Raw genomic sequence first — 19244 nt, forward strand, 5'->3', positions numbered from 1 at the left:
AGAATATCGAAGCCTTGTAAAAAAAAAATCAATCAGTGACCAACCCATAAAACCAGTAATGAAAATTCGGTGGTAGGTTATATTTAATTTCATAACGGAATCAGACAGTTTAATCCTGCGCGTAAACTCCAAAAAAACCCAAACAAGATCAGCAAAGCGGCAGACTTGAGCCATTCTGCTAGCATGGACATCCCACAATTTGTGTGTCGGGGGAGGGGGGGGGGTCTCCCACTTTATTGCAAGTTAGATATTTTGTATCATTACTATCATGTCTAACATTTGGTTACAGAACCATGTAAATGTGAAATTAGAAAGGTTTTACTGAATATGATCGTGTGGCAGTTATTTCCTACTGATATATTTGTGAACGTATTTGTAGGCACCCCCCTCACTTGGGTTAAACGGCTCTATTCTGCTAGGCGGAGTGAAGCCGCTAAAACAGCTCGTGCGATACCGAGTGTGGCGTTATGATAATTGTAGCAGGCTTTCCAGCTCATAAAAGTGTGTTGTCTCGGACCCTGATCATTAAAAAAAGTAGAGAGGACAATGACAAATCTTTGATCGCCGATTTATCATCCGTCACTGGGATACTGCCTTTGATTGTTTATTATTTCGTGCATTTAGATCTTTTTTTGTCTTTCAGCAAGTGAGTTTTTCTGTTTTGGTATGGATTAGATAGCTAGCAAGCAAGCAAGCAAGCGAGTGTCAAGTCTGGAATGTCGACACAGCGTGTTGTTTTTGAAAAGGTCATTTAGAGGTTCTTTTTATTGAGATTTTAGCGACCGTACAGTGAATGCATAAATATTATCGCTTTAGTCTACTCGGACGTTGTCGTAGCTTAGACATAATAGCCTATTGCAATGTTAACGTTGAACTAAAGTCATTCCGGAAAGCGCAACTGTGCCTGGGCTCTATTTATTCCTACTCAAACATTTTTGCCTTTTCCTTTGAACTTAATCGTATTTTAGATAAGCACAATACCTTATCCACCGACTTGTCAGATATGAGACACGGTGCAGCCTAGTAGCTATTGTGTCACCACCTGAACTTGCAAAAACTCGGTCTCTAGACCGTGTTCGCTACTTAATCGAGGATCTGAAGTGAGGAACAAACTGTTATGGATCTTCCTTTGGAACTGACAATGATAACACAGGTAAGAAATGTAATGAACTTCAATACGCCTACAGTGATTTTAAAACAATTGGTTGGGGCTACGTTTGGCTATGCGAATCTTTCGTGTCCTGTAGGCTACGCAGAAAAAACCGGTGCACTATGCTCGGGTAACAATATTGACGTTCCACCCGTTTATGTTCGTCGATCACTGCAAGTGTGGCTGATATGCGACCTGAATAACGGGTTTCGAATTCACCAACTGCTGATTATTTGCCTTCTTTTAATTTTGCGTTAAATTGGATAGATTAAGAGGAACTATTAACTAATTCTTTAAATGTGTAGCCTAAGTTAATCGCTCACTGTAGACTTTTTCCTCTAAAAAACCATTAGTATTGTTGGTGTCTGGCGAACATTCATCAAATAGGGATCTGCATTGGTGAAGCGCATAAAAAACAGATAGGATATATCGAATTTTAGATACATTTTTTTAACTGCCTAATTTGTCATTGGGCTATACCGTGGACGTCTCAATAACGACAGGTTAAGTACCATCGTCGCCATCTTTAGAGAAAAGAGGGATTTATGTTTAAAGATGTCAGCAAATGGGAGTAGGCGAGGTTAGGTTTAGCCTAATTGTGTACACAGATACTGGACATGGGTATCTAAGATAATTTAAAAGAATAACAAATAGTCTAAATGACACTGACAACGTGAATGCAAGTGAAGTTTTTGTAGATCTCGACCTCGAGGCTCGAGACCTGTTTCTTTGTGTTAATTTGTCACAAGAATTTTGTTTTAGGACGACTGCCCCCTTCAACAATTCCTTTCCGTATAGTAGCCCACCAAATAGTACTTACGCTGCCACGATGTACAAAACATAAACATATCCTACCATTATAACGCTTTTTAGTTGACAATACCAAAGTAGAGGTAGTAGCTACAGCCTACAGTAGAAATCCTTCCATATAGGCTATAAGTCAAGTGCATGAAAGTATTAGGCGATTGAAGTTCAGTATCTGAATTTCCGTCCAGCTTTTCGGCACGCGCTGAAGACAAAGGACATATAGCTAGCTTCACTTTTCGGGGGGATTGCTCGTCTGCACAAGTCAAGTTTACCCTATAGAATCGTCTAAAAAAGTATTACGTTGTTTTATTTACCGTAGCACACTTTAAAACTGCACAATGTGCTTTCTAGAATCGTCGACTATGCTACTTCTGTTATCTTCTACAACCCAATCGACGATGAAGTCGTTGGTATCTGTACAGAAAATGGCAACAATGAAAGATAGTTGAAGGAAATATGCTTTCTGGTGGTTTATGACTACATTGTATGAAAAAGCATGGACTGTAATTCCGTCACATCGTCGCAAGTTTCTCGACCCGCGCGTTTGGTTCTGACAATTCTCGTTAAAGATCCGTATAGCTATTTGACACACCCGATATCTGAGAAATAACGTAGCCTGCAATTTGTCGCGTTTAACAGAACATCGAGAACCAGTGCATTTTGTTGTAAGCTGATCTAATTTTACTCAGACGGCTCAACGAGAGAAAGTGTGATGACCTCGTATCATTCGACGAAGAGACCTCGGAGAACACTGGCAGCGAATAAGCTGCGACGAAACCGTAACAACCTTCGGTATGAAATACACAAAGTAACGAACAGGTTGTAAATACTGATGCATGAGGTAGCTAGGCTGTGCTTTGCAAGGCAAATTCTTTGAACCTTTGCTTTTTGGTCTAGTATAGGCATTGCCACAGGGTCGTCCGAATTGAATTGAAGCGCGAGAAGGAACACTAAGATTGCAGTTCGCTCACTAATCAGATCTGTGGCTTATGTAACACTTACAGTCCGGGTTTGTTGAATGATGAGTCGCTGCATTGTAAACCCCCCCGCCCCCCCGTGGCTCAGACACCGCCCACCGCGCGCTGCTCGGGTACACCGTGAACGCGCTTTTCTAGAGTGGGACGAGCGAGCTCACGTAGCTTGCTCCTGCGCGCCCCTATATGTCCGCCGTGCTTTGTTAGGAGAAACATGCATGTGCGTTTGACACTTGGCTATGCCATGACTGCGGTTGTTTCGGTGATAATCACGCAGTTGTCACTGGGTTATTTCAACAGCCACCGATGAAGAGGAAGCGTACTGTCGAGGACTTCAACCAGTTCTGCACTTTTGTGTTAGCCTACGCTGGTTATATCCCTTATCCGACAGAGGTAGGCTAACGTTTGCAGCTATCACTCAATTCAACAGCAGTTAGCACACAGACTCGGCACTGCAAAGCGTTTACATTACAGGAATTTTAATGTAAAAGCTAACTTATTATGTTAACGTTTTTAATGTATATCTATACTATTTCTTCGTGCCACTAGCAAAAATAATAAATGACAAACTTGTTATTTTTTGCGTTTATAGTATTTTGCAGAGTTGAATTATGAGTTAAAGTAGGGCAAAGAGATAATTAACTTTCAGGAGAACATACAGTATTTTTATGATAATTAGAATGGCTGGTGCTGAGGCATTTGGAGGCTCGCGGTCTAAAGCAGTCAAATACGCTGTCACTCCAAAACCGTTTGTATAGAGACATTATGTTTCTGGAGTCTGTACAGTATTTTTATTATTTTGTACTGGTACTTTTTTCCTCGAGTGCAATGCTCTCATGTTGCATGCACCACAGGAAAGAGTTCCAATCAAATATTAAACATAGTTTTTGAACAATAAACATAATATACACATGTACAGCATTTAGTTATCACCAATACAATTGTACCTGAATTGTAATTTATGTAAATATCTGAAATATTTTTTATCATGCATGAAAACAGTTTGGGCAAATCAAAGACGTATATTAAAATTAAAATATTTTTAAAAATAGAAATTTACTATCCATTTAATGGACAGATCAGTTAGACCGAAAATGATTTTTATCTCAGCCATTTGGATTTTCAACTGAGCTCTCCATGTTGTGCCAATAACTTTTGTTCTGTCTCCCCCTGCAGGAATGGCAGTGTAATAACAGGTTACCGCGGGACAGCCCACTCCATAGTGAAGGCCGGGCTTCCCCTTCTTCTTCCTCCTCCTCCTCCTCCTCTTCCTCTTCCTCTTTCCCTGACTTGCTCTGCGGCCCTGGTCTGGGAAAAAGGGGCGGAGCAACACAAGGCAAGACGCCCGAGAGCAGGAAGAGGAGGAAGCGCAGGGAGGCCGCGTCGCACGAGGAGCAGAGGCTGGCGAAGCCCCCCAAAACCAAGGTGCCCCCCAAGAAGCTGGCCCACCAGCCGCCCCAGTTCCAGTGGAGGAACGTCGGCTTTCTCCGCGACGGTCCCCGCGCGGGCGGCGAGCTCGCCCCTGCCTTGCCCCTCCCCGGACCCCAGCGCGACGCAAGGGATTGTGGGTCTGCGAACCATGGGCCGAGTCAGCGAACTGGCCGGGGCCCGGAGGACCACAGCACTTTGAGTGAATCCGTGGCGAGCCATGCAGAGAGAACCGTGCCTCCTCCTCCTCCTCCTCCTCACTTCACGAGCCCCGCCCTTCACCCCGTCAGCCAATGCGAGGAGAGGCCTGCCAGTGACATCACCACCGTGCCCAGCAAGGGCAAACAGTGGGAGGGGCCGTGGGACCCGTCGGCCACCAGAAGGACTGAGCGCGTGCGAGAGGGGGAACGAGGGAACGGTGCCCAGGGAGAAGGAGAGAGAGAGAGCGGGAGAGACGGCAGCAGGGTGCAGGAGGAGAGGGGAGGGAGCAGGAGGGATGGGGGGAGGGTGGAGGAGGAGAGCGGGGGAACGGACATTCTGCGGCTGGTGATCGAGAGGTGTCTGGCGCGGCACGCCCTTGACGACCAGGACACTGGTTACCATAGCGACGGCGGTAGCGACATGGACGCGCGCTCGGTCACTGCCTCCGGTCAGTGCTCCCTTTCTTTCTTTCTTTCTTTCTCCACCTCCTTTTATACCTTCTCCCCCCCCTTTTTCTATCCCTCCTCCCTCTCTCCTCCCTCTCTCACTTTTGTGCTTGGCAGTCTCTGCTTCCTCCGCCCGTATTCCACCCATCTCGCTGCGCGCACCTAACTGTAACGGCAGGTGTTAATCCTCAGCTCAAACCTGTTTACTGGAACGCATTGGGTTACTGTTTATATAGCGCCTTCCGTCCCATGATCAGGAAAGTGCTTTACAGGGAAGGAGGGGGAAACTCATTGCAACTCCATCTCTCTTTTGCTCAATTGATATATAAGATGTATTTTTTAAATTAATGAATATGGTTATATCACATTGCATTATTTAATCTCTCTTTTGCTAAATTTATCGATCTATAAAATTTCTTGTTGTTAATGGATTGGGCGGTATTATGACACATTACGTTATGTATTTGCTTAACAGGTGCCTTTACCCAGAATGACAGTTTCACATGCTGTCCCAGTGGTGCAGCTGCATATATACTAAGCGCATTCAGGCTAAGTCCCTTGCTGAAGGGTACAGCGCTCCACAAGGGATTTGAACCTGCAACCTCTGAGTTCCCTGTTACATTTGGAATTTTGTGTAGTTTATTAGTCTAATACAGTGGTCTCCAACCCTGGTTCTGGAGAGCTACAGGGTCTGCTGGTTTTCATAGTGACTCTGCACTTCATGAATCAATTAGAGGAGTTGATTACACAGTTAACTCAACTCACCTGGTGTCTTGGGTCTCAGTTGGGTGCTGATTTTAAGGTGAAAACAAAAACCAGCAGACCCTGTAGCTCTCCAGGACCAGGGTTGGAGACCACTGGTCTAATATTATAGCGTGAGTTAGCATGGACGTTGACAGTCTTTTCATGCTGTGTTCCAGCTAACAGTACAGAGGACATGTCTGGCAGTCAAAGTCAAATGGAAGGTAAGTGGTCTTCTCACTCACATACTGATTGGCTGATGAGGGGGTTAATTTAATAATCGATTGGGTTAATTTAATAATAGATTGGGTTAATTGAACAACTGATTGGGGTAATTGAACAATTGATCGGGGTAATTGAATAATTAAGAGCAAATGTTGGAATGAAATACTGAAACGGTCACACGCCCCTACTCTACCCTGTCCTTATTCAGTAAGGAGTCAGATGGGCAGGGGTTCTGTACTGGGGTTTGGTCGTCCTCACGGTTCGAGTTTCCCTTTCTACCCTCTCTTCCCCCAAATCAGAGGAGGACTCCTGGGACCTGATCACCTGTTTCTGCATGAAGCCCTTCGCGGGACGTCCCATGATAGAATGCGGGGAGTGCGGCACCTGGGTGCACCTGTCCTGCGCCAAGATCCGCCGCACCCACGTGCCCGAGGTGTTCACCTGCCAGCGCTGCCGCGACGCCAAGCAGACCATCCGCCGGTCGGGGCGGGCGCGGTCCGGGCCCCGCAAACGCTTCAGCGACTAGCGCGCCTGAACCCCCCCGCGCCTGTACCCCCCCCCCAATGAACCTCTGAACTACGGCTCAGCAAACCCCCCCCATCCTGGACCGTTCCTCAGCAAGCACTGGTGCCCAATCGGGAGCCTGGGAGCGGCATGCAGGTTTTCGTTTCAGCCAATCACCGCACCTGCTGATTTCACCCTGAATTCACACACCTCCTACCATAGTGGAGGGAACCAATTGGTGGAATCGGCAGGTGCAGCGGCTGGTCGGCGTGAAAAACCCGCAACCCCTCGGCCCTCCGTGGCACATGACTTTGGCACCGCTGACTTTCACCAGACACGCGTTACAGCAGGGCTGCCCCGCCCTGTTCCTGGAGATCTACCGTCCTGTGGGTTTTCACTCCAACCCTAACAAAGCCGCACCTCACTCAACAGCTAGAGCAGGGCTGTCCAACCCTGTTCCTGGAGATCTACCATCCTGTGGGTTTTCACTCCAACCCTAACAAAGCACACCTCATTCAATAGCTAGAGATCTCATTGACTCATAATTAGTCTGGTGTGCTAAAGTAGTTGAAATGAAACCCTACAGGACAGTATATCTCTGGGAACAGGGTTGGGCAGGCCTGCATTGCAGGCGCTCATACCCAGAGTGACTTAAACAGCTGTTGTACCTTTTTTACCCAGTATCCATTTCTACAGCTGGATACGTCCTGAAGCAGCTCTGCTTCAGTGCCTAATGCTCAAGGGTATGGCATGTGGCAGTGTCCTGCGTGGGAGTCAAACCTGCAAACCTCAGTTCCTTACTCATCACACTGCGCCACCGCCCGAATACACTGCATTTAATTGATTGATGAAAGCAACTGACCGCAGAGTAGACTCACCTTATCCGGCTTCCTGGTGCAGAACTGGACGTCGATTTCAAGGTGAAACGACCAAACCCTCCCCCCCACCGCGTTGCCAGATATGCGGCTCCGGGGCTCCTTCAGTCCTGGAATTTTGAACTCCTGGAAGTTCCAGCTGGCAACAGTATCTCACCTGCTTTTCTGTGCTCAGATTTGGAATGTCTTTGCTTCAGCAGCTGAGAGATGGAACTCTCGGGAGTTCGGAATAGGTTGTGAATGGATCTCTGCCGGGCGCTGAGAGTATTAACTCGGACATGCAACAGACATCGCTCTGATGGGGGGGGTTCCTTGTTTTGGGGGAGGGGGGGGGGCCCCGCTCCCCTATGTTTTTTTAATTATTTTTTTTTACATTGATCTCCAAAGATCTCTATGCCATTGTTCAGGGGGGGTGACTTTACTGCTCTGCATAGTGCATTACCCCACATTCTGTAAATATCAATACCCAGCTGGATTTTAACCAGACAGACTGGCAAAGCCCTGCAGGCTCTTATCGTACTGTGCGGCAGCATCCGATTGGACAAGGCGGGCCCAACATGTATGTGCGCATCATAAGGAGTCTTCCAGTCGCTATGGTGCTGCCTGACAAGGAGAGATTCCATTGGTCTCTGAACCACCATGCACTGAAGGGCTGGCCTTTCCTCCTGTGTCTGTGACCTCTGACCTTTTCCCTACCCCTACCACCACCACCACCACCACCACCTCCTCCTCCTCCGAGCCACTCCAGTATACAGGGGAGGCCTGAGAATGGGGGTGTGGTCACAGAAGTCGCTCAAATGAAATTGGACAGATGAGTTTTGAGAGACCGTTTTAAGGCCTGGTTCTCAGTCTCATCCAGTTTTGCACTGTACAGTGCAGCTCTCCCTCTCTGTTCTCAAGGTGAACATGTACAAAGAAAAAAAAAACCCCTGTAAATAGTTTTTGTTTCCAGTTCTTAAAAGTTCTATAAATAAATAAAAAGTGACAAAAAGAGTTGGTGTTTGGGCTGTGGATTGCAATGGGTGGCGCAGGGCTTACAGTTAGCTGTGGCGGCAATGTCCCTGTTGAGTTAGCAATAACTCGCGTGCCAATAAATCAGCAGGAAGCAGCTTTTGATAAGTTTTCCAGCACCAGAGGCAAATATGCAGGTTTTTAAGCTTTAAAAATGGGGCAGAGGAACAGCGTTCCCCGAACATTGCGTCCATTCCCAGTTCTCATTTCTACCAATAACTGACAGGCCACATGGTGGGGGGGGTGGGGGCAAAAGGGGTGAAATTGGGACAAGAGCAGGGGGGGGGGGGGGGGGGTCTGTACCATGGAGCAGGATTACGGAGCTGAATATAACTGCACGGAGTAAAATCCGGAACCCATCCAAATCTGGAACATGGACAAAAAAAAAAAAAAACCCCACACCACACACACAGTTCTAGGTTTTATTCAGTGCAGTTCCAACCAGCGCTTTCATTCTTTGTGAAATATCCACCTAACTCCGTAATCAGAAGGAAAACTGCACATTAAAATCCAGAACTCCTCTTTACTTCGGTCCGTGTTCCAGGTTTTGGGGGGTCCTGGGTTTTACCCTCTGCAGTTATCCCACCCATCCAGCCCCCCACCGACACATGGGACACCAAGTTTCATCTGAACTGGCCCAGAGCAATTCAGTAAAGCCCAGTGATGCAGCACACGCATGCCACAGATTTCCATTCCAAAAAAAACCGCAGTACCTCAGCTGCTCGGAGGATCACATGACCACAAAGTCCTTAAAATATATCCATTTATTTATTCAATTTTACAAACATTTTATTTTACTTTTAAAACGGTTATTTTTTTCCCCCCAATTTTTTAAAAAAAGTACACACTTTGCAACGTCCAGTACCGGAGTCAAAGGTGTCTTGCCAAAGAACGGGACACAATACAATGGTAAAAACAGTAACAGAATAGACAATATCCCCCATATTATTAGTGGGTTATGAAGACACACTGCCTTCCACATACAGTACAACATCGTACATACATGGTATACAAGCAATCTTCCCTTACCATGTCACTAGTGCGAGTTGCAGCACTGTCAATAGGACCAACACCGATCTCACCACCCACATTTTATCTTTCCAAATGCCTCGGCCGGGGGTGGGAGGTCAAAGGTCAGTGGTGATGACTGGAGTGACCCCGTGGATGAGCAGGGTGGGGCCCAGGTCCCGGGTCAGCAGGTCCAGCTGGCGCAGATAGGCGGGGTACCTGCGGGTGTCGGCGGGCGGGCGGGGCAGGTAGAGGAAGCGCACGGCAGGGGGCGGGTGGGCCTGTCCCAAAACCAGCTGGTTCACCGCCTGCAGGTACTCGTCCGTCAGCTGGGCGGCGTTGCTGGGGAAACCGCCCGCGTAGCTGCCCAGGACGTCCGCCTCTTCCTCCTCGTCGTCGTAGTGCTCCTCCTCTTCCTCGGGCGCCCGCCCGCCCCGGCGCTGCCTCTGCCAGTGCAGCGCCACCACCCGGTCCCAGGGCACCGTGTGGATGTCCGCCTGGATCCGCAGATCGCGCAGCAGCTGCTGGAGCTTCCCCTCCGGGCCCGGCGGGCTCCGCCCCTCCTCCACGCACAGGAAGAGGCGGAGTCTGGCCCCGCGCCACGCCCGCACCATGTTGAGCACGCAGGCCAGCTGCAGCAGGAAGAGGCTGCAGGTGTCCACGTAGCTGCTGCTGTCCGGGCGGAGCAGGTTGAGCGGCCACACGTCCACGTGGAGCCCCGCCCCTCCGCCACGCCGGCCCAGCACCGCCGCCCGGTCGAAGCGGCAGAAGTAGCGGGCCAGCGCCACGTTCTTCAGCATCTTCACCGCGTCGGCGATGACGGCGACGTACTCCTGCGGCCCCAGGGCCCGCCCGCCGGCGCCGGCCCCGCCCTTGTCCCGCAGCGCCGGGAAGTGGAAGGACAGCGGCTCCTCGGGGTCCTTGGGCGGGTGCGGGGTGTCCGTGGAGCCGCCTGCCGGCAGGGCGTGGTCCAGCAGGCTGTCCTGAGGGGGGCAGTCGTCATAGAAGCCCAGAACCAGGGTGTTGGGCTTCATCCCACCTGCAGGGGGCGACAGAGGAAATCTGGTTTTGGCACCAAGCGAGCACTAATCACTGACCAATACATCGACTAAAATAGCTGAATGACTATGCGACATGACAACTCAAGTGCACTCAAGCATATTGTGAGATATTTAGCCACAAAACCCCACTACAAGGGTCATTTTAGGAGCCTTAAAATGTAAACGCTGGGGTACCGCTCCGAACAGGGATCTATAATCCCAGTCCTGGAGAGCAGGATTCCTCCTCCCCTGCCCCCTCTTAAAAAGGCAGCCAATTTAGACCCAAGGACCAGGTTAGGTGTAATCAGCTTTATTTAAAAAAAAATAAAAAAAATAAAAAAATTAAATAAAAAAAACCCCAGCAAAGTTTCAGAAACTGCCCATTATGCTACTCATTCAACAAGGCCTACCAATTTGATTTCATTAAACAGCCAGCAGGTGGCACCAAACTGGGGCATAATGTCATTGCTGGAGTGATTTGAAATCCTTTCCCCAGTTAGCCTCTGGATATGCAGGTTCTCTTCATTACTCAGAACTGAAACGATCAATTTAAAGAGGACGATTACAGGTAACTCACTTCACTGCTTGAGCTTAAAGTGGTTGATTTTTTTAAAAAAAAGATGGAAAACAAAAGCCAGGATTACCCCCTTTGGCCCGCCAGGACCAGGGGGGGGGGGGGGTCAGAACGGTTGGTGTGGCAACAGGTCAGTGAGCGAGTGACGCAGTGAGAAGATGAGACAGTTAGCATCAGGCTCACCCAGGCCAGAGATGAACAGCAGGTGCTGAACGCCGTGTCGGACGGAGTCGGACAGCGTGAGGTTGACGAAGGCCTTGACGTTGAGTCGGTCGACCAGCGAGAGCCAAGAATCGTAGCGCGACTGCAGCGGGTCGGAGGGGAGGGTATCTGCGGGAGAGCGGGCGGACAGACAGACAGACAGACGGACACGGATGAGTCTCGATTCTTTGCCTGTGTTGATCTCCGCTCCTCTGCAGGACAACGGCTCCTCAAAGCCCGTCCACCACGTCCAACCGACCCTCCGTCCGCTCAAAGCCACAGAAGCCCCTCACAGAGCTTCAGAGTTCGCCCGCACCCGCTCTGTGCACTTGCCCACTTATCGAGTGCGCTCACACCATACTGCTCAGGAATTAAACCACCATTTCGGTCCTGCAAATGTGACAGGAAGCGTCACTGACATTTTCCCTTCAACCACAACGTGACCACGTGAGCGTGGCTATGCAAGGGTGGAACGTCTCAGGACTTTTCCACAGTACGGTTGGAAATATATATATATATATATATATATATTCGTTTTTTTTTGCATACTGCCCATTGTATACTAAAGTAATAAAATGCACAGCATGCTCAGTAGACAGTACATACTTTGAGGACACAAGAGTAGGCAGGTCAATTTAGACAACGCCCAGCTCTACCACCCCCATGTACCCCACCCTCATCCTGGCACCCAAGTCCCCCTAATCCCGCTCCCCCTCCCCCCCTCATACCCAGGTCTCCCAGCTCCACGTGCCCCAGCACGTAGAGCCCGCTCTTCTTGATGTCGTTGATGAAGGTGATGAGGCCGGTGCTGCTGCGGGGGTTGGCCACCATCAGCAGCACCTGCGGTCGCCAGAACTTCACGTGGTCCTTCCGCACGTCCAGCATCAGCAGGTACTTGCGCACCTGGAGAGTGGGGGGGCCAAAAACACAATACATGAAAATAATCTGTGAAAGCACTCCCTTAGTCCCTTAGAGTGGGAGCAAGCCAAGATGGCCACCTGCCCCTGTCTGCAAGTCTACCTGGTGGAAGCTGAGGACCTGGCTGCTGTGTGCAGGTGAGAGTACCTGGTGGAAGATGAGGGCCTGGCTGATGTAGCCCCAGCTGCTGGTGGGGGACAGGTAGTGGATCATCAGCAACAGGAGCAGCATGAAGGCGATGCTGGCCGAGGCGTAGATGGCGTTGATCAGGAACATCATCACCACGCATCCCACAATGCCCAGCACGCAGGTGTGCCAGGTGAAATACCTGAATGTCGGCCTGGGGGGTAACGTCAGGGAATCTACTTTAGAACAGGCAAATCTTAAACACCGGGATGGGAGTGGGTCAAACTAGGTTTGAGATCAAGGCTGAATCCAAAACAGCTTACTTGCCTACTATTGAGCAGGCAACTTGTATATTCGATGGTAGGCAAGTAAGCAGTTTCAGACACAGCCCCAAGTTGGCCACAGGTCAGAGGTCAAGGGTCAATACCTGAAGTTGGGAGCAGAGGCCCACTCGAGAGCCAGGCAGGCCAGGTCAACGGCTGCGTAGACCAGCAGGAAGAAGATTGTCACAATGCTGGCGATGGTGTTCAGCTTCCCAGCAAACAGAACCAGCTGGAAGGAGAGAGGCATCTTACATTTCAACTCCTCAATTTTCAGTTCTCTTCTCTCAAATCTCTCAATGAATACAAAAAAAAAAAAAAAAAAAAAAAAAAAAACAAACAAAATAAGTAAAAATTAAGTACTCAAAATCAAATGTTGAATGCTCTGTTGCGGCTAAAAAGCTACACAGCACATCAGTTACGCTTTTTCCCAAAGCACTGCCAGTGCTTTTCCTCAGGTTCTTGTGAAGTTTCTCAGCCAAACTCGGCACTTAATTAGCCGCCCCGTAGCGGCGGTCGTAACCGTTGCCGACGGCACCGCAGGCCAACTAGCGCCGCGGCGTCGACAAAACCCAACGAAACGAAAAGCAAACGACTCGGGCAAACGTCGCGGAAGGTTGTGAACCAGCTCGTTTTACTAGAGCAAAGAGCTAGTGTAGCCCTGCAGCACTTGGGGACACAAAGGACACACCGAACATCAACTTTGGTTTTCCAAGCAGCAGCAGCAACTTAAACCCCCCCCCCCCCCCAAAAAAAAAAATAAACGATATACCATAAATACTAGCAGGATTCAAGGTTGAACCACCACATAGTGATTATGTACAGTTGTTCATTAACTTTTTATTTTAATAAAGTCTCCCCCCCCTTACCATGCCATATCCCCAAGATAGAAATCAGACTAACCAGGGAAGAACAAAACTTGCACAAGTTAGTCATTTAATCTTTATGGTGTGAGATCACAAAAAGAGCAGTCTAATCACATTTAACAGAACACTGATTCTAAATGCTGATGTAACAATTCACTACTGGTAGCAGAATGCAGCAGAGTTCTAGAACACAGACTTTGAATTCTGGGGGAGGAAGGGAGAGAAAAAAAAAAAAAACCCACGACGAAAACCCACACATTTAACTTTGGGGGATTCTGATATCGCCACCACCCATCACCCTCCATTCCCCACGCCTCACCTGCACCAGAAACCAGGAAATGAGCACCGACACCCAGGGGTTCCCGCTCAGGGACGTCCTCTTCGCCAGGGACAGCACCCTGCCTGCGGGCAGAGCATCGAAAAATCATTCCCCCCCTACCCCTGGTTATTTTGCCCACCTTTCACGTACAAGTGAAGTAAAAACCACAGTACACCCACAGGCTTAGAATGGACTGCAGCACGCCACGGATTGAGATCTGCTTAGCTAATCACATCACAAGGGGGGCAGGACTAAGGGGTTAGGCATTCCAATCCAGTACTAGCTCAGGACGCACCGCCTTAGTAAAAAAAGGGGGGGGTGCTCACCGAACATGTCGTCCCGCGCCAGGGCGTACAGGATGCGGGACGCCCCGATCAGGTTGCTCATGGCAGCGGAGAGGGTGGAGGAGTACACGCCGATGGTCACGAAGGGACGCCAGATGTTGATGTCGCGCAGGAAGCTGTAATCCCTCTGCAGCAGGACCCTGGGAGAGCGAGGGGAGCGAAGTTACTGCCCAGAACTCCCACCGCAACCTCACTCCAAAAGGCTCGCTGTGGCCCAAGGCAAGAAAGAGTCATGGTTTGCCCAAGAAAGTCCTTAATTTCTAACTGTCCTCATTTGCACACCAAACGATAACACCCATTTACAAATGCAACCCTTTCCCCGTCACTAACAGTTCTAGCTGTGATGAATAAAAAAAGTGACTACCAATAAGAAAAGTAATTCAAATGCATCTGAAGCCGTACGAATCTGTGCAGGTCAAGCTGCCTGTACCTGCTGTGGAAGGAAACATTCCCCTCATAACCCATTAATCTTAATCTCATTAACCCTCTGCTGGATTCGTCACCCGGTGTGAGAGGCCAGAGAGAAGCATTTGAGAGGACTGACCAGGCGTACAGACCAGAGAGTAGAGACTAAGAGGAGAGAGAGGCGTTTGAGAGGAGGAAACTGACGGGTCAGAGAGTAGAGTTTGAGGGGAGACAGACTGACAGGTCTGAGAAGCATCCAAGAGGAAATGGAGACTGGCCAGTCGGTCTGAGGGGCCAGAGAGACGTTTGAGAGGAGGCCGAGAGACTGACCGGTCACAGGAGCACGCCACCAGCAGGCTCAGCAGGTTATAGATGATGAAGGTGAAGATGACGGCGGTGATGGTTCCACGGGGAATGGAGTAGCTGGGGCTCTTCAGGTCACCTATGGCCGAACGACCCGGGACGGATCGAACAACGGGGGTCAGAATCGGCCCCCTGTCCCAAATTCTAAAACCCCCAAAGTAACCTGCCCTACCCCCAGCTACACCGTGGGGGGGGGGAGGGGGGGGGAGAATCTGCAACCACGGTCCAGGAGCCTCAGCTGCTGAACTGGTTGCCAAAACGGTGAAAGAATTCAGTAGACCCTGAGATTCCCCAGGACCAGGGCTGATGACACCCTTAGTTACACTTATACACCTGCCCAATAAAACCGCTCTTCCTCCACCCCATCAGTTCAGATACAAAGTAACCAAAAAATCAACTATCAGTGTGACCCACGGCCATTACACCAGGGGGGTGTTGAGTTGAACCCCATACTGCCAACGAGTTGTGGTTTCCTTCTCAACCAGCTGTCAATTAAGGCCTTGAGGACAAGGTGTGTGGATTCCTTAGCCAATCAATGACTTGAATTAAACACTTGGGGCCCAAAAACACGTCAAAAGCCAGCAGACCCTGTAGCCCTTTTTCAACCGCAGTTTGACACCTGTGCAGTAGACTGAAGAAATTACGATTTCTGAAACGGGCTCTTCGCTGCCCCCTACTGGCAGCCCCAAACGGCCAGCCCCACCCTTTCCCCTCACCTGACATGTTGGATCCAGCCATGATTCCAGTACAGCCGTTAAATAAGACCGCAAAGACTGTGGCAAAGTTCATCATGTTGCCTGTGGTGTAGTCCACCGTGTAACCAGCTGTAGGGGGGGGGGGGGGGGGGGGTAAAACAGAACAGTTTCACCCTGTGGTCAAACCAAAGTATTACTCGCCAGAATTAATCTGGGCCTGAACGAAGATATTTTTTAAAAATAACAAATTAAAATAAAAAAAACCTATTTAGGTGACAGCCATTCAAATCAGACCTTCACGTCACCAAAGCAGGCTTTCAACCTGGCATAAAGGAAAATAACTGTGCACCTGCACTCTTTCCAAAGTGCCAGGGTACATTCGACCGACCGACCCCCACCCCCCCCCCGACTGGGCCAACTGCCAGCGTTTGGCCTCCACGTCTGCCTTACCATCTGCGAACATGCAGCCAATTGCGTTTCATTTCCTGTTAATGAGAGACCTACATCGGTGTCAATTAATATTCAAACGGCGCCCCACGTTCGGCAATGAGAAGACTGCAAGCGCTCATAATGCCTTTATGATTGTGACATGATGGGTCTGGGAAGAGGAGGGGAAAATGAAGATTGTCAGCTTATGAAAAATGGCAAAGTTTGAAGATTGAGGTTATGACGGGGGGCGGGCGAGGGGGGGGGGGGAAAGAAAAAAAAAAAAAAAAAAAAAAAAAAAAAAAACTTGGCTTCATACCACTACTGCTTAACAACATCAGTTCCATCCATACACATTCAAATTCAAACTCACCTCATTGTACCCAACTTAGGTACCTGCTTCTGACCTTTCACCCCAACTCCTAGCCTTGCCGCCCCCCCAACCTCCTCCCCCCTCCCCAACTCACCCTCCAGGTTGCCTAGCAGCGTGTCCAGCTTGAACCCGGTGAAGTTGCCACTGATTGGTCCTGAGGAGTTGGGCAGGGCCAGGGGCAAGAGCACCACCCTGGGTGCCACAGCGAAGAAACTGACAAAGATGATGCCCAGCACCACCATGACGATGAGGAAGATGAGGAAGGTGGCCCTAGAGTAGATGTGGGCGCCCACCAGGCACACCAGCAGGCAGAGCAGCAGTATACCAGTCCCGTACAGAATGGACCACCAGTACCCCGACGGCAGGATCCGCTGGGCCCCCACCATGGCCACCGTCCCATCTGTGGAATGAGGTGTGCTTTGTTAGGGCCGGAATGAAAACCTACAGGATGGTGGATCTCCAGGAACAGGGTTTGTCACCACTGCATACGAGCGCCCACAGCCAATCGGGGTGGCAGTCGTGTTCACCTTCTGGAATGCCGAAAGACGCAACGATGGCCTCCACTAGGCCGAGCACGTAGAGGGCGCTCCCGCACACGTTGGCGAAGAAGAACATGATCCCAATGCTGCCCCCGACCTCGGGTCCGAGGGCCCGGCTGATCATGTCTGGGCAGGGAGTTTGGGGTCAAGGGTCAACTGCACAGCTTTAAGGGGGCCAGTTTGGGTGCAAGCTTTTTGCTTTGGCACAGCACTACTGACACCTGATTCAACCGACTAACTGTGGTCTTCATTGCATTTATTCAGCAGATGCTCTTATCCAAAGCGACATACAAAAGTGAATCAAGGTCATTGGAACAACTACAAAACACAGGTTGAATAAGGTACAATATACTCATTTCACACAGTTATTTATAGCCAAGAACACAGTTCCGTTCACGCGGTGAAAATTATTCTGACCTAACTTATGCCAAATCAAACTAGGGAGAAAAACAAGCTACAATATTAGGAAGAAAATACAAAACCTTGATAAGTAGGACCAGGTTCTCGTTGCTGGGCCAATGCCCAGCAGCCAGCAGCCACACCGGCCCTTTTTGGATAAGACTGGACACCCCTGGACTAGGACCGGTCTTCCTTCATGCTCTGATCAGGGCCTCCACAGTCTCACTTCCACAGACTGGCCAGGCAGGTCCAACCAAAAAGGTCAAACAGGTTCAGGCTGACAAGTCCCATGGCAAAGACTTAGACTGCTGGTCTGTGTGCTCATTCACCACTGCACCCACAAACCAAAATCCTTCCCACACAACACGTTACAACAGTGCTCAACTCCTGTTCCCATTGCACGATAACCACCAACTTCCTTATTCTGATGTGAAGTCACCTCGCATAACCCAAACCTTCATCACCACCACACTTCACCACAACAGGCCCAAAGTGATAAAGGGGTCAAAAATGCAGGCTTGAGGCACAAATGTGTTACTTTAGTGCCACAGAAGCCTGGAAACAACAGTGAAAAAAAGCAGGAAGCACCAGCATGCCCCATGGCAAAAGGCTCTGGCACAGCTGTAAACATGTGGCCACTGGGGCATTCTGGGAAACTGAGTTTCCTCCTCCCCCCCCATCAATTTCAGGTCTGGTAGAAAACAGAACTGACTTTGGGGCCGGTTGGCAGAAGAAAGGCAGAGACGGGAGTGAAAGAGTCAAGAAATGGGGGAGGAGGTGGAGGAAGAGAGGGGTATGGGTGCAAGTAGAGGGAGCAGAGTGAGACTTTGGGAGGCAGAAGCAGGGACACAGGAGGATACAGTACGCTCCACCAGCATCCAGGGCTCCATTGGTGGAGATGGCACAGATGGACAGAACGGTCATGCTGATGATGAAATAGGCGATGAGGAACATGCCGATGCCCTGGTACAGCCCAGCCTGTCCCACCACGAAGCCTGCGCAGACAGACGGACACAAAGGAACGCGGTCAGGAGAGGCACGCGCACGAACACACGCACAACTGGCAGGAAATTAAGAACCGTTAAAAGTGATCGTCGACAGGCTTGACCACAACGCATAACTCATCAGCAACCCCGCTTTTGTTTTTAATGGAAGTGGGTACGAAAGCAACTGCACTTCACATAAGGTTTTTTTTTTTTTTTTTTCGTAAAATGACGTGGCCGATTAAATAAATGGGGGGGAAATAATGATCCACTCACCAATTCTGAGAAAGACAACGACGCTAAACATGGAGAGCAAAGTGGGTATCACCACACCAAAGAAGGTGGAGAGCTTCTGCGGCTTGTCGTTAGCCATTTTCCGGCGAGCGACCGCCGGAGATTTCTCTAGGGCAGGCAGTGTATCTGACTCCTGGACGCTAATGGATAGCCGATAATGCAGCAGTGGAGTACGTTCAGTCATGGCGAAGGAACAAACGACCGTTTAAAAGAAACCGATTGACCAATAAAACGCTGTAGACGAAAAGTGCTAGTCTGCCCCGGTAAAAAGCAAGTTGACCGCAACTAACTGGCCTCCGCTGAAATATCCAGACAAAAATAAAAATAAATTGACAGCGGGGGAAAGTAATCCGGATACTTAGAAGACAGCGGGCGTTGGAAAACATCTGTCTACCGCGAGACTTATTTAAATCCTAAACTATCACCGACCCGCAAGCATGAGGACAGCTGCCGATTTAATTAAAGTTCCGTGCGGCGCTGCGTGCCTCCCCACTTGCTCAGCCTGCAAGGTGGTCCAGTCATGTGATATTTGTGGAGTTTTTGCGGGGTCTGGAATCATGTGACCTAAGCTTCTCTTCCAATCAAGTTATACTTATTTCCACGACCTCGAAGCTGTTGACAAGCCAGCTGTTTGGAGTTTGATTGGAATACTTTTACAATCATATTGAATTCCCTATTAATTATGCTTA

At 49.5% G+C, this 19244-nt stretch overlaps 2 protein-coding genes across 2 annotated transcripts; one reads left to right on the forward strand and one right to left on the reverse strand.

Moving 5' to 3' along the window:
• Nucleotides 1-421: 421 nt before the first annotated feature.
• On the forward strand, nt 422-8342 carry LOC118228790 (PHD finger protein 13-like). Its single transcript, XM_035420210.1, has 5 exons — nt 422-1153; nt 3232-3324; nt 4108-5008; nt 5927-5971; nt 6272-8342. The coding sequence occupies exons 1-5, from the start codon at nt 1118-1120 to the stop codon at nt 6496-6498; spliced, it is 1302 nt and encodes a 433-aa protein (XP_035276101.1). The 5' UTR covers nt 422-1117; the 3' UTR covers nt 6499-8342.
• A 1010-nt stretch (nt 8343-9352) lies between these two features.
• On the reverse strand, nt 9353-18739 carry LOC118229147 (solute carrier family 12 member 9-like). Its single transcript, XM_035420857.1, has 13 exons — nt 18538-18739; nt 18139-18273; nt 16868-17005; nt 16435-16740; nt 15563-15670; nt 14814-14925; nt 14061-14218; nt 13735-13817; nt 12657-12781; nt 12251-12443; nt 11914-12088; nt 11168-11314; nt 9353-10409 (listed from the first exon to the last, which is right to left on the reverse strand). Exons 1-13 carry the CDS (start codon nt 18737-18739, stop codon nt 9490-9492), a joined length of 2802 nt encoding a protein of 933 aa, XP_035276748.1. The 3' UTR covers nt 9353-9489.
• Nucleotides 18740-19244: the final 505 nt, after the last annotated feature.

Source organism: Anguilla anguilla, chromosome 6, assembly GCF_013347855.1.
Source record: "Anguilla anguilla isolate fAngAng1 chromosome 6, fAngAng1.pri, whole genome shotgun sequence".
NCBI classification, from domain to species: Eukaryota; Metazoa; Chordata; class Actinopteri; order Anguilliformes; family Anguillidae; genus Anguilla; species Anguilla anguilla.

Coding starts and splice junctions, on each gene's coding strand:
- LOC118229147 (XM_035420857.1), bottom strand. CDS start 18,739: ATGACTGAACGTACTCCACTGCTGCATTATCGGCTATCCATTAGCGTC. Junction 18,274..18,537: donor CGTTGTCTTTCTCAGAATTG/GTGAGTGGATCA, acceptor CTGTCTGCGCAG/GCTTCGTGGTGGGACAGGCT. Junction 14,219..14,813: donor GTGGCGTGCTCCTGTGACCG/GTCAGTCTCTCG, acceptor TCGCTCTCCCAG/GGTCCTGCTGCAGAGGGATT.
- LOC118228790 (XM_035420210.1), top strand. CDS start 1,118: ATGGATCTTCCTTTGGAACTGACAATGATAACACAG. Junction 1,154..3,231: donor AACTGACAATGATAACACAG/GTAAGAAATGTA, acceptor TTATTTCAACAG/CCACCGATGAAGAGGAAGCG. Junction 3,325..4,107: donor ATATCCCTTATCCGACAGAG/GTAGGCTAACGT, acceptor CTCCCCCTGCAG/GAATGGCAGTGTAATAACAG.